Source organism: Camelina sativa, chromosome 10 (assembly GCF_030686135.1).
Source record: "Camelina sativa cultivar CO46 ecotype springtype chromosome 10, ASM3068613v1".
In the NCBI taxonomy this organism is placed as follows: Eukaryota; Viridiplantae; Streptophyta; class Magnoliopsida; order Brassicales; family Brassicaceae; genus Camelina; species Camelina sativa.
The window spans coordinates 10,733,070-10,752,471 of record NC_141889.1 but is presented as its reverse complement, the minus strand read 5'-3'; the positions used below and the strand labels follow the sequence as shown (position 1 = coordinate 10,752,471).

Genomic DNA, 19,402 nt, shown 5'->3' with positions numbered 1-19,402 from the left:
AATTGTCTTCTTCTTTCAATCATCGACTTCTTCTTCTTTCTCTCGATTTGATATCAGTGGTAGTGTAGTACTCGATTTCTTCTTCTTCTTTTAAATTTATTTTGCGTTCACACATATATATATTAGAAATCGATTAAGAAAGCTTCACGCGGGTTCACAGATATCGTATGGGAGAAGTTCATTCCGGCGGAGTACGAATCTCTGATTTCTCCGTCGCGAGTTTTCTCATCAAAGAAGAAACTCTATATGTTCTCTGAATCTTCTCATCGACGATGGCGAAGAGGTAATTGTGTGTAAATTCATCAATTTCGCGCTGTTTATAGGATTTGAGGATAATAAACTGTATCTTGCCTTTAAATTGCAATTTTCGTAGATAATTATGTCAATAAGAATGTGATCACAAGCTTATCTGAGAATGTTTCTGCTATTTTCTGGGAACAATTTGTGTGTTTCTATGTAGTTCTGATACTGATTCTCTCTGCTTGTTTGGGATTTTTTTTTTTCGTATATGAAAGAGCATATGGTTAGAGGAAGGGAGTGGGAAGAGGTGTATCATGTTATCTACGATGAATGGTTTCTCAATCGCATGGGGAGATACTCCTCACTATTGGGAATGGATTTCAATTCCTGAATCTAGGTATGGGTACGGCTGGAAATATTTTCAGTCAATGCTGAAAAGAGAAGACAAGGAGGTATAAAAGGTTTATGTCTTAAGCACTTCGGTTCAATGCGCAGACAAAGGTAGAAAATGTTCAGAGGAGGAGAGAAGAGAGAGCAGTGGAGAAAGCTCGACATACAGAAGAAATGGTAAATTATGTCTCATGTTATAATAACCAGATCCCTGACGTTTTCACAAAATCGTTTGGTACAAAGAGATGTATATGACTGAATTTCATATTCACCCTATCATCTCTCTTATTTGATCCATATTGTATATCTACTGACTTAACATTGTTTAATTGTATGCAGGCATTATTAGCTAGAGAACGTGCTCGAGCTGAGTTCCATGACTCGGAGAATAAAGAGGAAGAGGTATAACTGCGTGTCTTTGTTTTTGCAATTAGTTCCTCTTTTAGATTTGTTTGGTGTATGATGCTTGATATATCTCCTTGATCTACAATTCCATTTCGATCAAAGCAAGGTGAGGTCAAAGATCAGATTACGTGAAGGTCGACTGAAGCCAATCGACGTCCTCTGCAAGCACTTGGATGGTTCTGATTATTTAGATATCGAGCAGTAAATTCAACATCGTTTTCAAGGTATTTATTTAGATTATGTTGAATTGTAAAAACATATCGTGTTAAGTTATATTACCTCGAGGCTTATCAGTCAATTACAAACTTATGATCAAGTTCTTCCAAGCAACATTTTAAAGAAAATAAATCAATCATCACCTTGCCTTGATCAATCCATGTAACTTCAAAGAAACAAAAACTTATCTTTGAGGTAATAAAATTTAAAATATATTCAAATACCAAAATTTATGAAATAAAAAACTCAAGTATCATATGATGATATAGATAATAATAACCAAAAAAGAGAATTAGCATTGTAATTATCAAAAGATTCTAAACAACATATTAAATTAGGAATTCGAGAAAAACAGGTTCAGCACAATGTTGCAGTTTTGCATTGCCGCTTTTGAAGCTGGCCTGCGATAATAGGTTTCTATGTGTAATGACACAAACTTTTAAATTGTTTTGGTTTTCTCCACTAAATTTTCTACTATCTGCATTTGTTGTAAAAACAGTTTATTAATTGAAAATAATTTTACATTCATACAAAAAAATTTGTTTAAAACAAATCATGAAATATATAATAAAAACTAACCCACTGCGTAGCGCGGGCTCCAACCTAGTAAAAGTAAATGTAGAAAATGAAAATGTTGAGATAATAGTTAGAATGTAAGTAACTCACGTAAATTACATACTACGTAACAAACTAAATCATCCGAAGGTTTTTCTAAAAAATGTAATACTTCATTAAAAAGAAATGAGGACTGAGTTATATACAGAGGAAAGAAGAACGAAAAATAGAGCATCACAACGAAATAATAGTGTTTAGCAAAATAGAGTCTCACCTCTTGCTTGAAGATGGTTTCAGGGAACAATAGAAGCTTCTGGTTGGAGACGGTTCGAGAATGTGTATGACGCAAGTCTTGGGTTGATAGCGTTAGCGATGAGTCTCGATGTACCGAAATGGGTGGCTAGATTGTTGACGTCGGCGTCCGTTTCATCGTATTGTGAGTTTCTCAACTAAATTCTAACGCAAGAAAAGACTCTACGACGTATATAATTGCGAGTATTTATAGAACTATAGAAGTTTAAGTCTGAAACATGTCAGTTTAGAGAAATAGTGCGGAAGTTAAGAAAGATCACGAAAATATTTTTTTTTCATTATCGTGTTGGAGTTAAATTAGGAGTTTTTAAATATACAAATTAACGACTTGTTTATATGCATTTTTTCAAGAAAGCTTTAAATTAGGAGTTGTTAATTTCTCGTAAGATATTATTCCCTTTGTCTCATAATAGATGATTTTCTAGAAAAAAAATGTGTATCACAAAGATTGATTTTCTGTAATTTTTACCAATTAATGCTAAGAAATTGTAGTTTTCAAGAATCATTGATTGAGAATTTAAATTTTAATGAATTACTATTGGTTGATAGTTATGAAAATATATTTTTATAAATAAAAATACATTTATACCTAAACATTCAATGCTTTTCTTAATTTGTGTGAAACTCCTAAAAAATCATCTATTTTGATACAGAGGGAGTATGTTATATGGTAGTTATTTTTGTTTTTGTATTATTATTATTTATTTATTTTCCAACTGAGGTTATTTTTTGGGAAAATGTTCAATTAATTTTTTTTAGTTTTGAAATGAATATCGTGCTCTTCTTTTCCCCTTTTCTTTTGTTTTTCCTTCTTTTTAGCATTAAGCGTGTCCTTTTCTGGAAAGAAACATATGATTTAACATGTAATTTATTCATAGTTTTGTAACTAATAATTTTTATAATAATTAATTAATTTGGAGATTAAATAATTAATAAATCATAAATTTAGAATATTTTTGTGGAATCTTATTTAATAAAAATAATCATGAGGTATGTTAGAGTATTAAGGGATTTATAGCAAAAGTTTATATTTTTTAAAACTAAAATGTACTAATTAGATATTGGTTTTTACGGTAAATTAGATATTGGTTTTTTCTTTCAGAAGTTGTCTAACAGTTTGTCTTATTTACTTTTATTTTTTTTTGTTAATTACTTAAATTATGAAATAGAAATCTATATGGCAATATTTGATTGATGAAGTGACTTGTGCTTTATAGTATAAATGATTGCAATACCCACTAATTTGTATGTGAAATTGCAAAATTTATGCTAAACTATTGAAAACATTTTTTTATGCTAAATTCCAATCAAATATATTTAGTATATATATTCTCTATTATTTCGACATATATCTTTTTAAAATAAATAAAAAACATTAAGAGAGAGACATATATTTTTATTAAAGTAATTGTATCATTACGTATCAAACCTTGAATTTTATTATTTTTAATATGTAATGATATGTCAAGGTTCAACTTCAAAAGTCTTCAATCTTAAGATTTATATTATCTATGTTTATTAAAATTACTTGTATCATTACATATTAAAATTCATTCACAACCAAATACACCATAATTTATTTTCATTAGATTTAATTGTATCATTATATGTCAAAAAAGGAAGGTGGACTCGGGTTTCGTGACCTTCATCTGTTCAACCAAGAGTTTTTAGGGCATCTCCATTGGTGGTGGCTTAATAGATTTTGTAGAAACTTTGAGCATTAAAAGTAATTAAAAAAATGAAAAAAACAATCAAAACTTAACCATCGATGTAAAGGTTTTAGAGTTGTATCTTAACTATAACGTGTCCGTTTCTGATTGGCTAAGATTTTTTATTTTTTATTTATTCTTCATCTCTCCTCTCTCGATTATTTCTCTCTGTGCTCACGACAAAAACTCTCCGTCGATTCAGTCGATGATTTCTCTGGCTTCAGTGTTGGCGTTGATTACAAAGTCAGAAGATATTCGTTCTCTGCTCTTCTCTTCTCTCTGTCTAAGCTATCATTGTTCGTTTGAAATGAAGGTTTTCTGATTTGGGAATTGATTTTAGTAAACTTAGGGTTCTTTCAATTGGGCATTGATGTTAGCAAATTTATGGTTTACGGTTGTTAGCAGCTTAAGAATTGGATAATTTAATGGTTAAATGGTTTGCGGTTGATTCGTTGAGTACTTTTTTTTAATGAGTTTGCTTGATTTTGATTCATTTCTCTGTTTTTGGTGAGTTTAATTGGAGAACTTGCAACAGATGGTAGAGGTATTCAAGGTTCTTTGCAAAGTGATGATGCTTCTGCACTCGGATACACTCTTCTTGTTGAATATGTGTTTGACATTCAGAGGTGAGGAACTTATATGTAATGCCCATTCCTTGCTCATATCATGAATCCCAAGACTTGGATTGCCAAAATTCATTCAACTCATCTCTGCTCCATTGAGTAAACTGAGCAATTGCCTCATGCTCCATTGGATTCTCAGGAAACCAGGAAGTGTCCATCATCAATGTCTGCTAAAACCAACAAGAGGCAAGATACAATCTGGCAATGGAAACTTCTTCATGAAAGTCTCCACGGTAAAGGCTTCATGTAGAAGCAGAGAATTTGATGAAACTAATAACAAGAAGATTCCAATAAGAAGATGAAGAAGAGAAGAAAAGACATACTTGCATACATGTAATTGTAATAGTTTAGGATCAACCCAAGTTTAGGATCAACCATTGGACACATAAATTTGAAAGTTTCTTAATGAAATTCTTAACTCAACATTTTCAATTAAGCAACTTTGTTTAGTGACCAACCAATGGAGATAGTCTTAGCAAATCAAATGTGGAAATTAGTCTAACAGCCTCACTGTCTTTTATTCCGACTCCTAAAAGCAAGATACTTTCGAGATGAAAGCATTTTTACAGCACAAAAAGAGGAATAAAACATCATATGGGTGGAGTTCGTTACTGTTTGGATGTGGGCTTTTACAAAAAGGAATCCAAATTAAAATAGGAGATGGCCGCACCACCGTACTTGATACTGATCTATGGTTACCAACTTTGCCTCCACGTGCTCCCCATACACTACCAATGTCGGATACTAATCTTCTAGTAGAAGACATTATTGATCCAATAACTCACCAATGGAATGAAGACAAAATTCACTCTATACTCTATAGTGATTCCTGAAGATCGATATTTGATTCACAAAGTTTTCCTCCATACAACGCTAGTTCCAGATAACTATCTATGAAGTTATACAAAAGATGGAAATTATACGGTTAAGTCTGGATATTGGACATCACTACACAGTACAAGTGACGTACCTGGTCCAAAACCACCATTAGCAACTTCACCTGCACTGGCTGCCGGTATATGGCAACTACCAATAACAACAAAGATAAAGCATTTCCTATGGCAGGTGGCATCAAGGGCAATTGGAGTGGGCGAAAATTTGCTCAGACGAAACATAAAGGTAAATCCATACTGTACAAGATGTTGTTCAACAATATAAACAACAGATCATATGTTGTTTTCATGCCCTTATGCTGCTATGGTTTGGAGAAAGGCGGGCTTTCCAACAGATCAACTATGTGACCCAAGGAAATCTTTAGAAGGTAAGTTGTTGGATCTTATTGTACTCTTTAAAGACACAACTATGGATACTATGTTTCGTTCCTTACCTTTTTGGTTGCTATGGAGAATCTGGAAGGGAAGAAATGATCTTGTTTTCAATAAAAAGAACATCACGGTGACCAAAATCATCACTCAAGCTTTAACAGATGCAGAGGATTGGTTAACTCATACATCTATGCATGAAGTCCAACCACACAAAGGAAGCTCTATCATGCAAATTTCACGGTGGACCAAACCACAATCAAGGAGGATTAAATGCAATTATGATGCCTCACACCATGACAGAGACAAGGTCTCAGGTCTTGGGTGGATAATCAGAAACTCAAATGGTCATGTGCTACACTGTGGCATGGAGTACTTCAGAAGAATCTGAATGCTCAAGTCTCTTATGGGCTATACAATGAAGTTGGGGTCTAGGCTACAGGTCGGTGATTTTTGAAGGTGATAAATTAAATATCACACGTTTACTCTGAAGATGTATTGGATATCTGAAGTAGTGTATGTGTGATACAAGACGTGATACATGATTGATGTTGTTTTATGTGGCTGAGAAGTTTCTAGAAGATTTGAGAAGCCATTATTGAAGGACGGTTTGAGGATGAATTGAAGAGGAAAACTACTATTTCTTTGGTTGATTAAATTGGAGTTTTACAAGGAAAAGGAAAATAGCAAAAAGGAAAAAGTCTTTTTTCTTATGGAATTTGGAAATCTTCTCCTATGGTGATTAGTAAGTATTGGGGGTATATAAGGAGGTGTTGGGCACGTCCTAGAGAAGCAAGAGAGCTGAGGCATAAAGGTTAGAACCCTAGAGAACTTTCTGTTGGTGTGCGGCTTAGTTTCGCGGTTTGGTGTTTGTGTTGTTCAAGCTTATTTGTTCGTCGGTGTGACGTGTGTGTGAAGGCTGCTCAAGAGAGTTGAAGATCTGAAGTCTAGGCTCAGGGGGAGTTTAGCCCAAGGTTAGGTTATCTTGGTTTAAATCTAGGCTTGGTGTTAGTATAGTTAAGGGTAGAGAATTATTCTTAAGATTTCATGTTATAGAATGGAGCGGTGAATTAAGAGGGTTGTGCTTGATTTACGCGTTTGCGGATAGGTTGTATTTGCTTTATTGTTCTAGTGGAATCGAAATGTGGACGTGGTCCCGGAGAGTAAGAAAAACCGAACCTCGTTAACAAAGTTCTTGTCTTCTTTACTTTCTGCACTTTATTATTGCCTCATCCACATTTACAAGTGGTATCAGAGTGGGTTCTCGAAGAGATTCAGTCTAGTTTCGGGTAGATCAAGGGTGAGGGTAATTAAGGAAGTAAGACAGAGCTTTGAATCAGTTGTGATGACTTCATACAGAGAAGGCACGTCTATGACAAGACCACCGTTGCTTGATTCATCGAATTATGGATATTGGAAGGTTCGTATGCAAGCGTTTATTAGTAACCTTGATGAAGATTGCTGGAATTCGATTGAGCTTGGTTGGGAGCCCCCTAAATTCGTGGATGATAAAGGAGTTGAGTGTCTTAAGCCAAGAGATAAGTGGACTGCTGCAGAGAAAAAGCTATCAAGTTGTAATTCTACAGCCAAGACTGCGATTTACAATGCTATTGATTCAAGCCACTTCAAGTTGATTTCTCAATGTGTATCAGCTCAGAAAGCGTGGAAGTCATTGGAGAATATGTTTGAAAGTACTTCAAGTGTTAAGAGAACAAAGCTGGATATGTTGGCTTCACAATTTGAGAATCTAAGGATGGAAGAAAAAGAAATTGTGGCTGAGTTCAGTGCTAAGTTATGTGATATTTCTAATGAGGCTTTTGCTCTTGGAAAGCAGTACAAAGACAAAAAGCTTGTGAAGAAGTTGAAGCGGTCATTGCCTGCAAAATTTGAGTCAAAAATTTATGCAGTTGAAGAAGCTCATAATTTAGATGAGATGGCTTTTGATGAGTTTGTTGGGATTCTTAAAGCTTTTGAATTAAGCAAAGCATATGAAGCTGAAGGAGTAAAGAAGAAAGATGATGTTGTTAAGGAAGCAATAAAGAAGGAAGTTGACATTGGAGTAGCTCTTAAGGTATCATCTTGTGAAGATTCAATGGCTATGTTATCAAGACAATTTGCTAAATTTTTGAAGCGTAAGGGTGAAGAGAAGAAAAATAGAATGGGTGAAGAGATGAAGACTTCATCAAAGAATGTTCAATGTTTTGAATGCAAAGGATATGGTCATGTACGGTCTGATTGTGCCAATCTACAGAAGCATAAGAAAAAAGGCTATGAATGTTGTTACTAGTGATTCTGAAACTTATTCAGATGAAGAAGAAGAACTGAAGAATTTTGTTGCGTTTACAACTTTTGAAGATAGTTCTGCATCAGTGTCTGCAACTGCTTCTGAATCTGTAGCAAAACCTGCAACTGCATCTGAACATGAATCTAATAGTGATAGTGATGGAGAGGATATGAGATATGAAGAACTTGGTAAGAGTTATGAGAAGTTGTATGCACATTGGCTTAAGTTAGTTGATGAAAATTCAGTTTTGATTAAGGAGAAGCTCGTGTTAGAGGCTAAAGTCGTTGAAGTAGAGAAACATGCAACAGAGAAGGGAGAAGAAGCTTTACAAGCTAAAGTGCAACTTGAAGAAACTCAAAAGAATTTGAGGATGCTTAATAATGATATAGAGAAGCTGGATCATATTTTGAGTATTGGCAAGACAGATAAGTGTGACCTTGGATATGAAGGAAAAGTTTCAAAATTGGATTCGGTGTTTGTTTCAAGTGGAAAAATCACGTCGGCTTCAAAGCGTACTTCAGAGACTGCTACAGAGGCTACTTCAGAGACGGTATTTGTGAAAAACGTGGTACAAAAATTTCTGCATTGTAGAGTGCACCTAGAAAAATGTTTCGACCTGTTTGTCATCATTGTGGTGTTGTTGGGCATATTATGCCAAAATGTTTCAGATTGTTGAGAGAGAGGAGCCGCATGGAGAATGTTTTTGATGTAAGGTTGTGTGGTCTTACATGTTATCATTGTGGAGTTCAAGGACATATTAAGAGGAATTGTTTCAGATTCATTTGAGAGTTTAATCATGGAGGTCTAAGGCGCAACAAGATTTGGGTTAGAAAAGATGAGTTCTATGGAGGTGGTGTACTAGGCTATCAACCGCGTTTTGCAAAGCGGGGAGAATTTTCCAGTTAGTTTTGACCATGTTGTGACTCATTCAGGGGGAGAATAAATATGTGTTTGGTGATGTTGTTTAGGAGTTTGGACTGATGAGTTCACAACCATAGTCAAAAAGGGGGAGAATGAAGATGTATTGGATATCTGAAGTAGTGTCTGTGTGATACAAGACGTGATACATGATTGCTGTTGTTTTATGTGGCTGAGAAGTTTCTAGAAGATTTGAGAAGGCATTATTGAAGGACGGTTTGAGGATGAATTGAAGAGGAAAAATACTATTTCTTTGGTTGATTAAATTATAGTTTTACAAGGAAAAGGAAAAAAGCAAAAAGGAAAAAGTATTTTTCTTATGGAATTTGGAAATCTTCTCCTATGGTGATTAGGAAGTATTGGGGGGTATATAAGGAGGTGTTGGGCACGTCCTAGAGAAGCAAGAGAGCTGAGGCATAAAGGTTAGAACCCTAGAGAGCTTTCTGTTGGTGTGCGGCTTAGTTTCGTGGTTTGGTGGTTGTGTTGTTCAAGCTTATTTGTTCGTCGGTGTGACGTGTGTGTGGAGGTTGCTCAAGAGAGTTGAAGATCTGAAGTCTAGGCTCAGGGGGAGTTTAGCCCAATGTTAGGTTATCTTGGTTTAAATCTAGGCTTGGTGTTAGTCTAGTTAAGGGTAGAGAATTATCCTTAAGATTTCATGTTATAGAACGGAGCGGTGAAGTAAGAGGGTTGTGCTTGATTTACGCATTTGCGGATAGGTTGTATTTGCTTTCTTGTTTTAGTGGAATCGAAATCTGGATGTGGTCCCAGGGAGTAGAAAAAACCGAACCTCGTTAACAAAGTTCTTGTGTTCTTTACTTTTTGCACTTTATTATTGCCTTATCCGCATTTACATACTCAACCAAGACGGACATAACCACAGGCTACAACACTACCTCGATACGATCAAACAATGGCGCCATATGTTTACATCGATGACTTTCTCATTTCGCCATCGAGAACAGAACACCTGCGTAGATATTCTAGCAAAAACAATTGTTGTATACCCAGCCCCATAGGAGGTCTTTAGTTTCTGTCCAAATTTTTTACAACAGTCTGTAAACATTGATCTTAGCTCTAATCGTTAATAAAATTATTGGAAGGAAAAAAAAATTAAAAATATATAAGAGAGACATATTTTCTTACCGTTTATTTGTGATACCTATCATCATTTAAAATACAAAATGAAGATTACTATTTGATACGAAAATAAATTTATGATATAATTTCAATCTTTTATATTTGACTGATTTTTTTTTTTAACTTTTAGTGTTTATGGTTCATATATCCAATATTATATGAGAAATTCTACGAATGTCATTTGAATTCGCATTTTATCTCACCAACACCAAATAAGTCGAATATAAAATCAATCCATTCAAAGTTTTTAAGCTCACTTGACAGAGAACAAAACCAATCTCGATTAGAAAAATAAAGAAAGAAAGGAAAGGTAACTCACATTCTAAACCAGAACTCACTCAGTCTTTTAGAATGTCTCCATCTCCTTGTTAAGATAGATGCTAACAATGCAAGTACCAATTATAAAAGGACAGTGCAAGTAATGTTCAGTTCTATTATGCGTATTTTGAAATGAAGTGAATCTCTCACGCGATCAAGTTTGTCAATTCATATATTTTCCCAATTTTCATGTTGACTTTATCTTCCTTATCATCAATTTTGTATGGTTTTTTTGATGTAGATATGTTATCTTCTCTTAGATAGGATCTTATCAAGAAGTTGTATGTGCAACTGTGTGGAGAGTATTTTTCTTGGATTAACTTTGAAACCACCATCTCACCTTTTGCAATCAAACTCGTTTTGCATAATTCATAGATCATAATGTTGTAGATTTGTAGATCAAATCTTTACTCCTTTCACGGCTAAACTAAAGAACAGTGAACATGCCACTTTAACTTTTCCAAATTTGAGCAACCCACCAATCAAGGGCGGATCTACCCTTAGAGTAGGTGGAACAAATGCCCTATTCTATTTTTTTGTAGATTAGTTAGTAATAATAGCATATAAAATTGATAGCTTAGTTGGCAATTGAGTATCTAAATTAACATCCTTGGTCAAGAGTTTGAATCCTTGTATCAACTATTTTTTCCTTTATATTTGTTATTTTGTTTTAGTCCCTTCCTTGTTAGTCATTTTTTAACTACGATATTCTTTTTCCTTATTCTATTTTTCTAAAAGACTCAAAATTAAAACTATATGCTTTAGTTCTATTTATTTTTCTTTTTCCAGTTTAGCTTTTACAAATTTAATACCTATTTATTTATTGCAGTATCTTATAATTAAAAAATGTTAGTCAAATTAGTAACATTAATTAATAACATCTCTTTTTGTAGTTAATTATTATTTTTAGAGCTTACATTTGTGTACTATGGTTCAAAAGATGTATTATGTAGTGAATTTTAAATATGCGATTATGTATTTTTTAGTGAATAAATTGAATATATATCTAATATATGTTGATATGTTATCTTATTATATAAAGCTTTGTTCTTAAAGTTAATAACTCACCATATCGTGACACGTGTTAATTTTAACGATCAGAGATCAAAGTTAAAAATTCACCAGATCGTGACATGTGTCAGTTTTAACGATTAAATATCCAAGTTAGTAACTCATAAGATCGTGACACATGTCAATTTTAACGATCAAAAATCACATATCAAAATTAGTAATATTAATATTATTTAATACAATATTTTTTTATCGTAATCTTAAATCCCCTATTAAATATTAACTTTTACACATGTCAAGATCTCAGATTAGTAACTTGACACATGTCAAAATCATGGTAATATCTAAACTTTGATATTTAATCGTTAAAACTGACATGTGTCACGATCTGGTGAATTTTTAACTTTGATCTCTGATCGTTAAAACTGACACGTGTCACAATACGATATTTTTTTTTATTGTAATCTTAAGTCCCCTATTAAATATTAAATTTTACACATGTCAAGATCTCAGATTAGTAACCTCACATATGTCAAAATCATGGTAATGTCTAAAGCTTCGACTTCAGCATGCAAGGGTGAAAGGCTCCGCCGGAAATTAGAAGCTCCCATGCGTGGCGCTGGATCATGGAGCTGGGTGCAGAACCATCCTACGCCTGCAAAAATATCGCCCGCTTTCCAAGATCCATCAACGAAACAGCGATAGCCTGAAAAGACATTGGGAAGGGAAGCTGCATCCACCCTCAACCGAAAGGGTCAAAGAAAGGCATTTAATTTTAAATGTTGTCAAAAAATGAAATACTTTAATAAGATATTCTATTTCGTGAAACACTCACAAGCAAGCACGCAGGCAATCAACAACCAAAATCACACCAAATACACATCTAATCGCTTAGATTAGTCATTATCACGCACACACCTTTAAGAAATACGAAACTGATTCTAAAACCTACGAAAATAGCCTCCTAGCAAGTTCCTCTCACGTCCTCAGCCTTAGATCTCCACTCACAGGGTCAGATATTTCCAAAAACGGTTTAGAACTCCTCAAGAACGCTCACATGAACTTTATAGAAAGAAAATGCTTCTTCTCACGTTTCAGAAACGACGAAAGATTAAAACCAACTCTAAAACGCCGAGTTTATATACAAGCCATAGGGTAAACGCAACCAAAACGAGTGTTTCACTTAAGTTGTCCCGAAAAAGCGTACCTTGCATTGATCGATGCACATCTCAAAACCGAGATTTGGGTTCACGGACGTTACATTTCATTTAATTTTTGTATTTAAAATTAACTAAAAGTTATTAATTAGATTCGTCATTTCCAAAATTCTTTAGTTAAATTAAGAATTTGAGGAATTTCTTTACTTTATGGAAAATGAATGTTTGAGAATAATTTAGAGAAAGTGGTAAAAACCGTTGAAATTAAAATTTTAAATTATTTTGAGTCATGTAAAAAAAATGAAAACAGTTCAAAAAGTATATATATTTCAAATGATACAAATATTTGGATAAACACAACTTTGTAGAAAAAGAAAAGAACGAAAAAAAGAAAAAACACCTAAACTTAATCATGTTGAATTTTTTTCTCCATTTCCTAAGTCCCGCTGACCTCTAGGATCCAATTAAACACGGCAAAGTTGAGTTTATGGCTGGGCATTCGGGTAACTCGTTTGGGTTCGGGTATATCCAATCGGAGTTGGGTAAACGAGTTTAGAAAAATAGAACCTATTGGGTATTTTTTAATATATGGGTTTGGTTTGGTTCGGGTTACAAATTTCAAAACCCTATTAATACCCAAACTACAAGATACCCGAAAAAAAATATTGAATTAATTAAATTTAAACAAATTTAGCTAAATCTTGAATTATGTAACAAATTATTTTATATATTTTGATTATTTTTTTGTTTTATGACTCAGGTCCATCTTTCGTCTCTTCGCCACCAGCTACGAGTCACAGAAGCGACGAGACTGGAACACGTTTTTGCAGTACCTCAAGAACCACAAGCCTCCTCTTGCCTTGTCACGGTGTAGCGGAGCGCACGTGATCGATTCCTCAAGTACCTCGATCAGTTTGGTAAGACTAAAGTCCACATGGCGGGTTATCCTTAGTTCGGCCATCAGCAGCCTCCGTCTCCTTGCTCATGCCCTCTCAAACAGACTTTGCTCAGTATTTCTTTAATTGATTTTATATTGTTTTGGTACAATCCGTCAGTATAGTTAATTCGTATCTTTGTGTTCGAAAAACTAGATTCTTTTTAGGATTTTTGAAACTTTGTATATTGGTCCCTCTCATAGAAAAGTACGACTTAAACTTTACCAAAAATAGATTAACAATACTCTGGGAACCTAAATTCTGTATTTTTCCCAAATTAGATGTTTGTGGGTGTATAATGGATGTGGAAGATAAAAGAAGGCTTGCGAGTGTCATTGATAGTAATGAAGTTGTTCTCATGTTGTTGAATGGCAGGTAAAAGATATTTACTCTACCTTTAGGACAATTACGTTTTAAAATTGTCTCTGTTAAGATTTGTATTGATTTGATAAACATGTAGGAATGAGACTGTGAAGTGTCGTCTCAAAGACAACTATGCTTCTCAATTCATGTCCATATGGCAATCAAGCGGGTGCCATCTCATATACAAATCCGAACATGTGTTCTGTGTAATGCGGTTTATGAGGGTGAGAGAATATGAAGGTATGTAACATAAATTAGTTATGATATAATCATCATAAGGTAACCAATATATTCACTTTAAATTCTAAATGTCTATAGGTGCACCATGTATTGAAAACACCTTGGCCTCTTCGGAAATCTTCATAAAACCAGAGTTCGAAGGACTAGAGCATCAGCAGGCTATGTAAGATGTAATTATGTATATTAAATCAAGTTTTGTATGATGTTAAAGTAAAATTTCTTAAAACACTTTATATATTTACAGGTATGAATTTGTTGTATTTTATTACATAAACCATGTGATGAAGCAACAATGTTAAAGCTCAGGCACTCAAATGTAAAGAATGGGGCGTTGAACATTTGTTTTTTTTGTCTTTTTGAATGTCTATAAAATTTTGTATATTTGTATTACCCGCTACTTGAAATCCAACTTCGCATTACTCTCATCTTTATTTTGTAATTGAAATAACACATTATAATATTGAAATTTTGGAAATTGCTTACGCTTAAAAAAAATTTAAATTTATTTATTGAATTTTAATATCTATTTACTACCGTTTAATTCTTTATTTATAAGATTTAATTAATATTTTACATTGAAAGTATTATTTATCTTTAGTAAGAAAACCCTTATGTATATATGCAAATACAAAAAGTTCTTGACAATCAAATAAAACATTGTAAACTGTTTTCAAAAAAGATAAAACATTATATTTAAATATGTCAATTATTTACATATTAAATCAGAAAAGTAACATATCATAAAGTATCAAAACTATTATTAATAAGATCTTATTACCGCGCGTAAACCTCCCTAGTGTATACTTTATCTTCTTCCTCCGGTTTGTTTCTCACTATCGAGTGTCCTGTCGAATGCGATCTAGAGAACTTCTCCGGCAAATTTTGTTCCTTTTTAATGCTACTGCTCTGTCCTGAAGACGGCCAAGTATCAATCGTCACTCGTCAGTCCTTCCTCGTTGAGACGATCAACTACTACTACTGCCGTTAGTTTCGTCTTTTTACTCTGACTAAAAAAAAGTAAACGAGTACAATCTGACCGGCAACTCCCGGTAAAGACTTGAACCACCGACAAAGCTTTCCCCGGTTTACATGTAACGGCATCATACACGACGACCGATCTTCACGGTCCGTACTGTAAACGATCCCTTTTTTTTTTTAATGCCCTCATTTAAATCTTTCTTTTTTACGAGCCGTAGAGAGCGAGAAAGTGGTTTTTTTTTACGGTTTCCTGGATTCCTGATAAAGAAAAAGCTCATTTGAGGAACCAAACAAAAAAAATAAACGGAGTTTTCCCCTGTTTCGATCTTTTGCAGTATATAACATTGGGCATGTTCGTTTCATCGCCGCAAGTACCTGCGGTTGCGGCAGCCGCAGCTATTATTGTTCGTTTGGTTGCCGCAGGTACCTGCGGCGTGACGCTGCGGCAAACGCATCTTCACATTTTAAACGTTGATTAGATGCGGCGATTAAAAATGTTGTGTTTACCGCTGTCGCTGCCGCTGCCGCAGCCGCCTGCGTCGATGAAACGAACATGCCTATTATCATAGTGTTCTAAAGGGAGAGTCTTGAGTGAATGCACTCATTTCCATTAGCAACTAAAAAATTGTGAGATTGCTTTCTGTGGGGCTTAACTCTTTTTGTTGGTATTATACTATAAAAGAACTTCTTAGACTGATTGAGAAAGTTGATGTTGATTGAGACAAATCATAACAAGTGCCGACGATATTGTCGTTTTCCTTCTTATATCCTAATATTTGCCTTGGATTTCAGGAATATACGCAACTGAGTTTTTGTCCTTTTTCCTCTGTTTCAGACTATTGATCACAGCTGTTCTTTTTACATGCGTTACTTGAGAGTTGTTTAGTAACATAACTGTTATTGCGGATTGGAGAAAAATTGAAAACAATTTGATGATGAATGGAAGAACAACAGCCAACAATGTTCAGACGAATCTGTCTACGAAGAACGGGAAAAGAGATCAAAAGCTAGAAAAGATGAACAGCGCTAAAAAATTTCAGGGCAAGAAAGGCTCAAGCCTTTGGATGCTAAGGAGGAAGCTAAAGTCTCTGAAGTAGTAAATGATGTAATTACACAATCAAATAAGGATGATGAAGATGTCCCGAATGGGGAGTCAGATCATTATCTAGAGTCCGAGACTAGTATAATTGAAGAGAAAACCAAGAAAGAAGAGAGTGCAAATGGCTCTGTTTGTGATTTGGTGAAAGTTGATGATGATGATGAGGAAGAGAGCAAAGAGTTTGATGCTACTACTAATGCAAATGACAAAGGAGTCGAAGATTGGGAAGATGCTTCAACGGGTGACATTAGCGGTGGAAGTGAGAACGAGGCAGGTGATGATGTTGAAGAAAAAAGTGAGGATGAAGAAGTATTGAAACAAAAGATTGAGAATTTGGAGACAAGAATTGAGAAACTCGAAGAAGAGCTAAGAGAATTTGCAGCGCTTGAGATTTTACTCTACTCGGTTGTACCAGACTACTCTAGCTCAGCTCACAAGCTTCACACACCTGCTCGAAGAATTTCTAGACTTTACATCCATGCTTGTAAACATTGGAGTCAGGGAAAGCGAGCAACCGTCGCTAGAAACTCCTTGGCTGGTCTCATTTTAGCTGCTAAATCTTGCGGAAATGATGTTTCGAGGTAAACAAAAACACAATTTAAAAATTATGAGTGTATCAGCTTTTTAGTACTTTGATCTTCTCAGGTTTTTCTTGGTTGTTACGTTTTAGGTTGACCTTCTGGTTATCGAACATCATTGCTCTGAGAGAGGTCATTTTGCAGGCTTTTGGTAAAACTAGCGTTCCTAGTCACTTCACAGAGACCTCTAAATCAAATGGGAGTGAACATATTGGTTTAGGGAAGCTTAGAAAGAAGAATAACAAATGGACTAAGCAGTCAAATAGTTTCAAGCCGGTTTTCGAAGACTGGCAAGAATCGGAAACCTTCACTGCTGCATTAGAGAAAGTTGAATTCTGGATTTTCTCTAGAATCATTGAATCTGTGTGGTGGCAGGTGAAATTTCAAGAAAGCCTCCTTCCTTCATTGGAATTTTAAGAAAGGTTCCTTCTTTGAAATTTGTTCTCTGTTCTCCTTTTTCAGGTTTTCATTCCTCACATGCAATCCCCGGAAATTGGCGGTAAAACTTATGAGAAACTAATGAGACCTGTTTTGGGAGATCATTTACAAGGAAACTATTCAATCAGCCTATGGAAAAACGCTTTCAAAGTTTCTCTATCCCGCCTCCGTCCAATGCGTGGAGCAGGGAACGAGTGCGGTTGCTTACCCATCTTGGCTAAAATGGTATTAAGATTCTTCATTTTATAGTTCCAAGCCAATAACATAAACTATGTAAAAGCTATTGGAATCTTAACTTCTATATACATTATCTCCATACTATGTAACAGGTGATGGAGAAGTGTATAGCTCGAATTGATGTAGCCATGTTCAATGCAATTCTGCGTGAGTCAGAGCATCAGATTCCCACGGATCCTGTCTCTGATCCTATCCTAGATTCTAAAGTCCTGCCTATACTTGCTGGAGACTTAAGTTTTGGATCCGGGGCTCAGCCTAAAAACGCGGTACAACATCAAGAAACATAATCAGATCGTTATATTCACTTTAACATGAGAAAGTACTAATGTTCTTGAATGTTGTGATCTCTCGCTTTTTAGATTGGAAATTGGTCAAGATGCCTCGCTGAAATCTTCTCTATAAACACTAGAGATTCAGTAGAAGAAAATGATCCCATAGATAGCGAGAAATCATTCAGTTTGCTAAACGAACTTAGCGATCTACTTATGCTTCCTAAAGATATGTTAATGGAGCAATCCATTAGAGAAGAGGTTTGTTTGATATCTCCATCACTCTTTATTAAGCTATATTTGATCACATAACATCTTTCTTGACTAATGCATAGGTATGCCCATCGATAAGTCTTCCCTTAATAAAAAGAATACTCTGCAACTTTACACCTGAAGAGTTCTGTCCTGATGATGTCCCTGCCTCCCTGGAGCTGTCCTAGAAGAGCTTAACGCTGAGGTAACAAAATCAAATCCATATTTTCTTTCTCTGCTTATATTGTGCACTCACTATACTTTTTTTTTTTTTTTTTCTCATCAGAGCATGTCAAAGCATAAGTTTTCAGGAGTTAGCTTCCCTTATGCGGCTTCTCCTGTTTCAAACGTTCCTCCATCATTCTTGGTTTTGTGAAGGATCTGCAGGAGAGAGGAGAAAGTGTTGAATTTGGGATTAATGATTTGAACGACATGAGGCGTAGTCAGATGAAAATGTTTCTTGAGCTGGCACTGAGATGCTGTGAGGAGAGGAATGAAGACAGGCCAAAGATGATCTTGGTGGCCAAAGAGATTAAGCTAATAGAAGGATTACTCGACAGTTAAAGCCTGAGATGCTGGGAAATGGGTCTAAGGATGGTCACCTGGATTTCTCACAGAGTATGTTGATGTTTATAGCTTTGGAATCTTTATGAATTATGATGGTTCTTCTGATTGGAAGACATGGTATGGCTCCTCGATCTGATGTGCGCTTTCATTGATATCCGTAACTATGTAAGAGGCTTACAAGAGAAAGGTGAGTTTACCGAGACCATATTGAAGGTCGGAGTAAGAGACATTGAGGAGGCAGAAAGATCTCAGGTCAACAAGTTTGTTGAGCTAACGTTTAGATGTTGCGAGAAAAGTTTGGAGAAGAGACCGAAGATGATCGATGTTGCCAAGGAGCTTAAGCGGATAGAGAGATCACTCTTTGAATTATCCGAGGTAAACAAGACTACAACATAGATCCGTTTTGGTTCCTGAAATATGCATAAACTCTTGGGAGAATCTTAGATATTGATGATACCAATCTTGAGGCTCTTCTAATCAACACAAACTTCTTTGTGATGTGTATGAGATAAATTAATTTGTTTATTTATAAAACATGTGAGATCAGCACAACCGTTTTTGTTTCATAATAATGATCGGAAAGGCATCTATCTATCTCTGTGGTTGACCAATTAAATAGGGTTAGTTTCGTCTTTTTACTTGAGATTTTTTTTTATTTCCATGTTTTAAAAACTAAGAAAAAATAGGACCGGTTCAACTAATAGGTCCGGTTAGTGGGATTTTATCCGGTTCACATGAATTGAGAACAATAAGACCTCGAAAAGAATCCAGACTTTTATTATTTCTCATGATTAAAGAATAAAGAAGTAGATTACACTTTCACTTCAACACTTATGAAGTTATGAGTTTAGCTTCAAGGAAAAATTTGGGTCATGCATTTTATAAAATCTTATCAACTTGGCTTTCTCG

At 34.9% G+C, this 19,402-nt stretch overlaps 1 protein-coding gene, 3 long non-coding RNA genes and 2 pseudogenes across 8 annotated transcripts; 5 read left to right on the top strand and 1 right to left on the bottom strand.

Moving 5' to 3' along the window:
- The first annotated feature begins 159 nt into the window (after nucleotides 1–159).
- On the top strand, nucleotides 160–1,496 carry LOC147935977 (uncharacterized). The gene is made up of 5 exons (XR_015569202.1): nucleotides 160–283; nucleotides 516–637; nucleotides 736–807; nucleotides 970–1,032; nucleotides 1,138–1,496. It is a non-coding gene; the product is annotated as an uncharacterized LOC147935977 (long non-coding RNA).
- Nucleotides 1,497–3,907: 2,411 nt separating this feature from the next.
- On the top strand, nucleotides 3,908–4,886 carry LOC104718536 (uncharacterized). Of its 3 annotated transcripts, none has more exons than XR_015569201.1 (3): nucleotides 3,908–4,070; nucleotides 4,363–4,453; nucleotides 4,590–4,886. It is a non-coding gene; the product is annotated as an uncharacterized LOC104718536 (long non-coding RNA). The 3 variants fall into 3 exon arrangements; XR_015569200.1 differs by having other exon boundaries at nucleotides 3,942–4,140; XR_756394.3 differs by lacking the exon at nucleotides 3,908–4,070 and having other exon boundaries at nucleotides 4,315–4,453.
- Nucleotides 4,887–5,469: 583 nt separating this feature from the next.
- LOC147935976 (uncharacterized) lies at nucleotides 5,470–6,103 on the top strand. The gene is made up of 2 exons (XM_087468541.1): nucleotides 5,470–5,569; nucleotides 5,616–6,103. The coding sequence occupies exons 1-2, from the start codon at nucleotides 5,470–5,472 to the stop codon at nucleotides 6,101–6,103; spliced, it is 588 nt and encodes a 195-aa protein (XP_087324667.1).
- Nucleotides 6,104–7,057: 954 nt separating this feature from the next.
- On the top strand, nucleotides 7,058–9,611 carry LOC147935975 (uncharacterized; annotated as a pseudogene). Its single transcript, XR_015568234.1, has one exon. The product of XR_015568234.1 is annotated as an uncharacterized LOC147935975 (transcript).
- A 6,267-nt stretch (nucleotides 9,612–15,878) lies between these two features.
- On the top strand, nucleotides 15,879–18,443 carry LOC104718535 (uncharacterized; annotated as a pseudogene). The gene is made up of 7 exons (XR_015569194.1): nucleotides 15,879–16,733; nucleotides 16,823–17,105; nucleotides 17,193–17,393; nucleotides 17,498–17,671; nucleotides 17,765–17,935; nucleotides 18,010–18,131; nucleotides 18,213–18,443. The product of XR_015569194.1 is annotated as an uncharacterized LOC104718535 (transcript).
- Nucleotides 17,937–18,994, bottom strand: LOC109127006 (uncharacterized). The gene is made up of 2 exons (XR_002033703.2): nucleotides 18,529–18,994; nucleotides 17,937–18,307 (listed from the first exon to the last, which is right to left on the bottom strand). It is a non-coding gene; the product is annotated as an uncharacterized LOC109127006 (long non-coding RNA).
- Nucleotides 18,995–19,402: the final 408 nt, after the last annotated feature.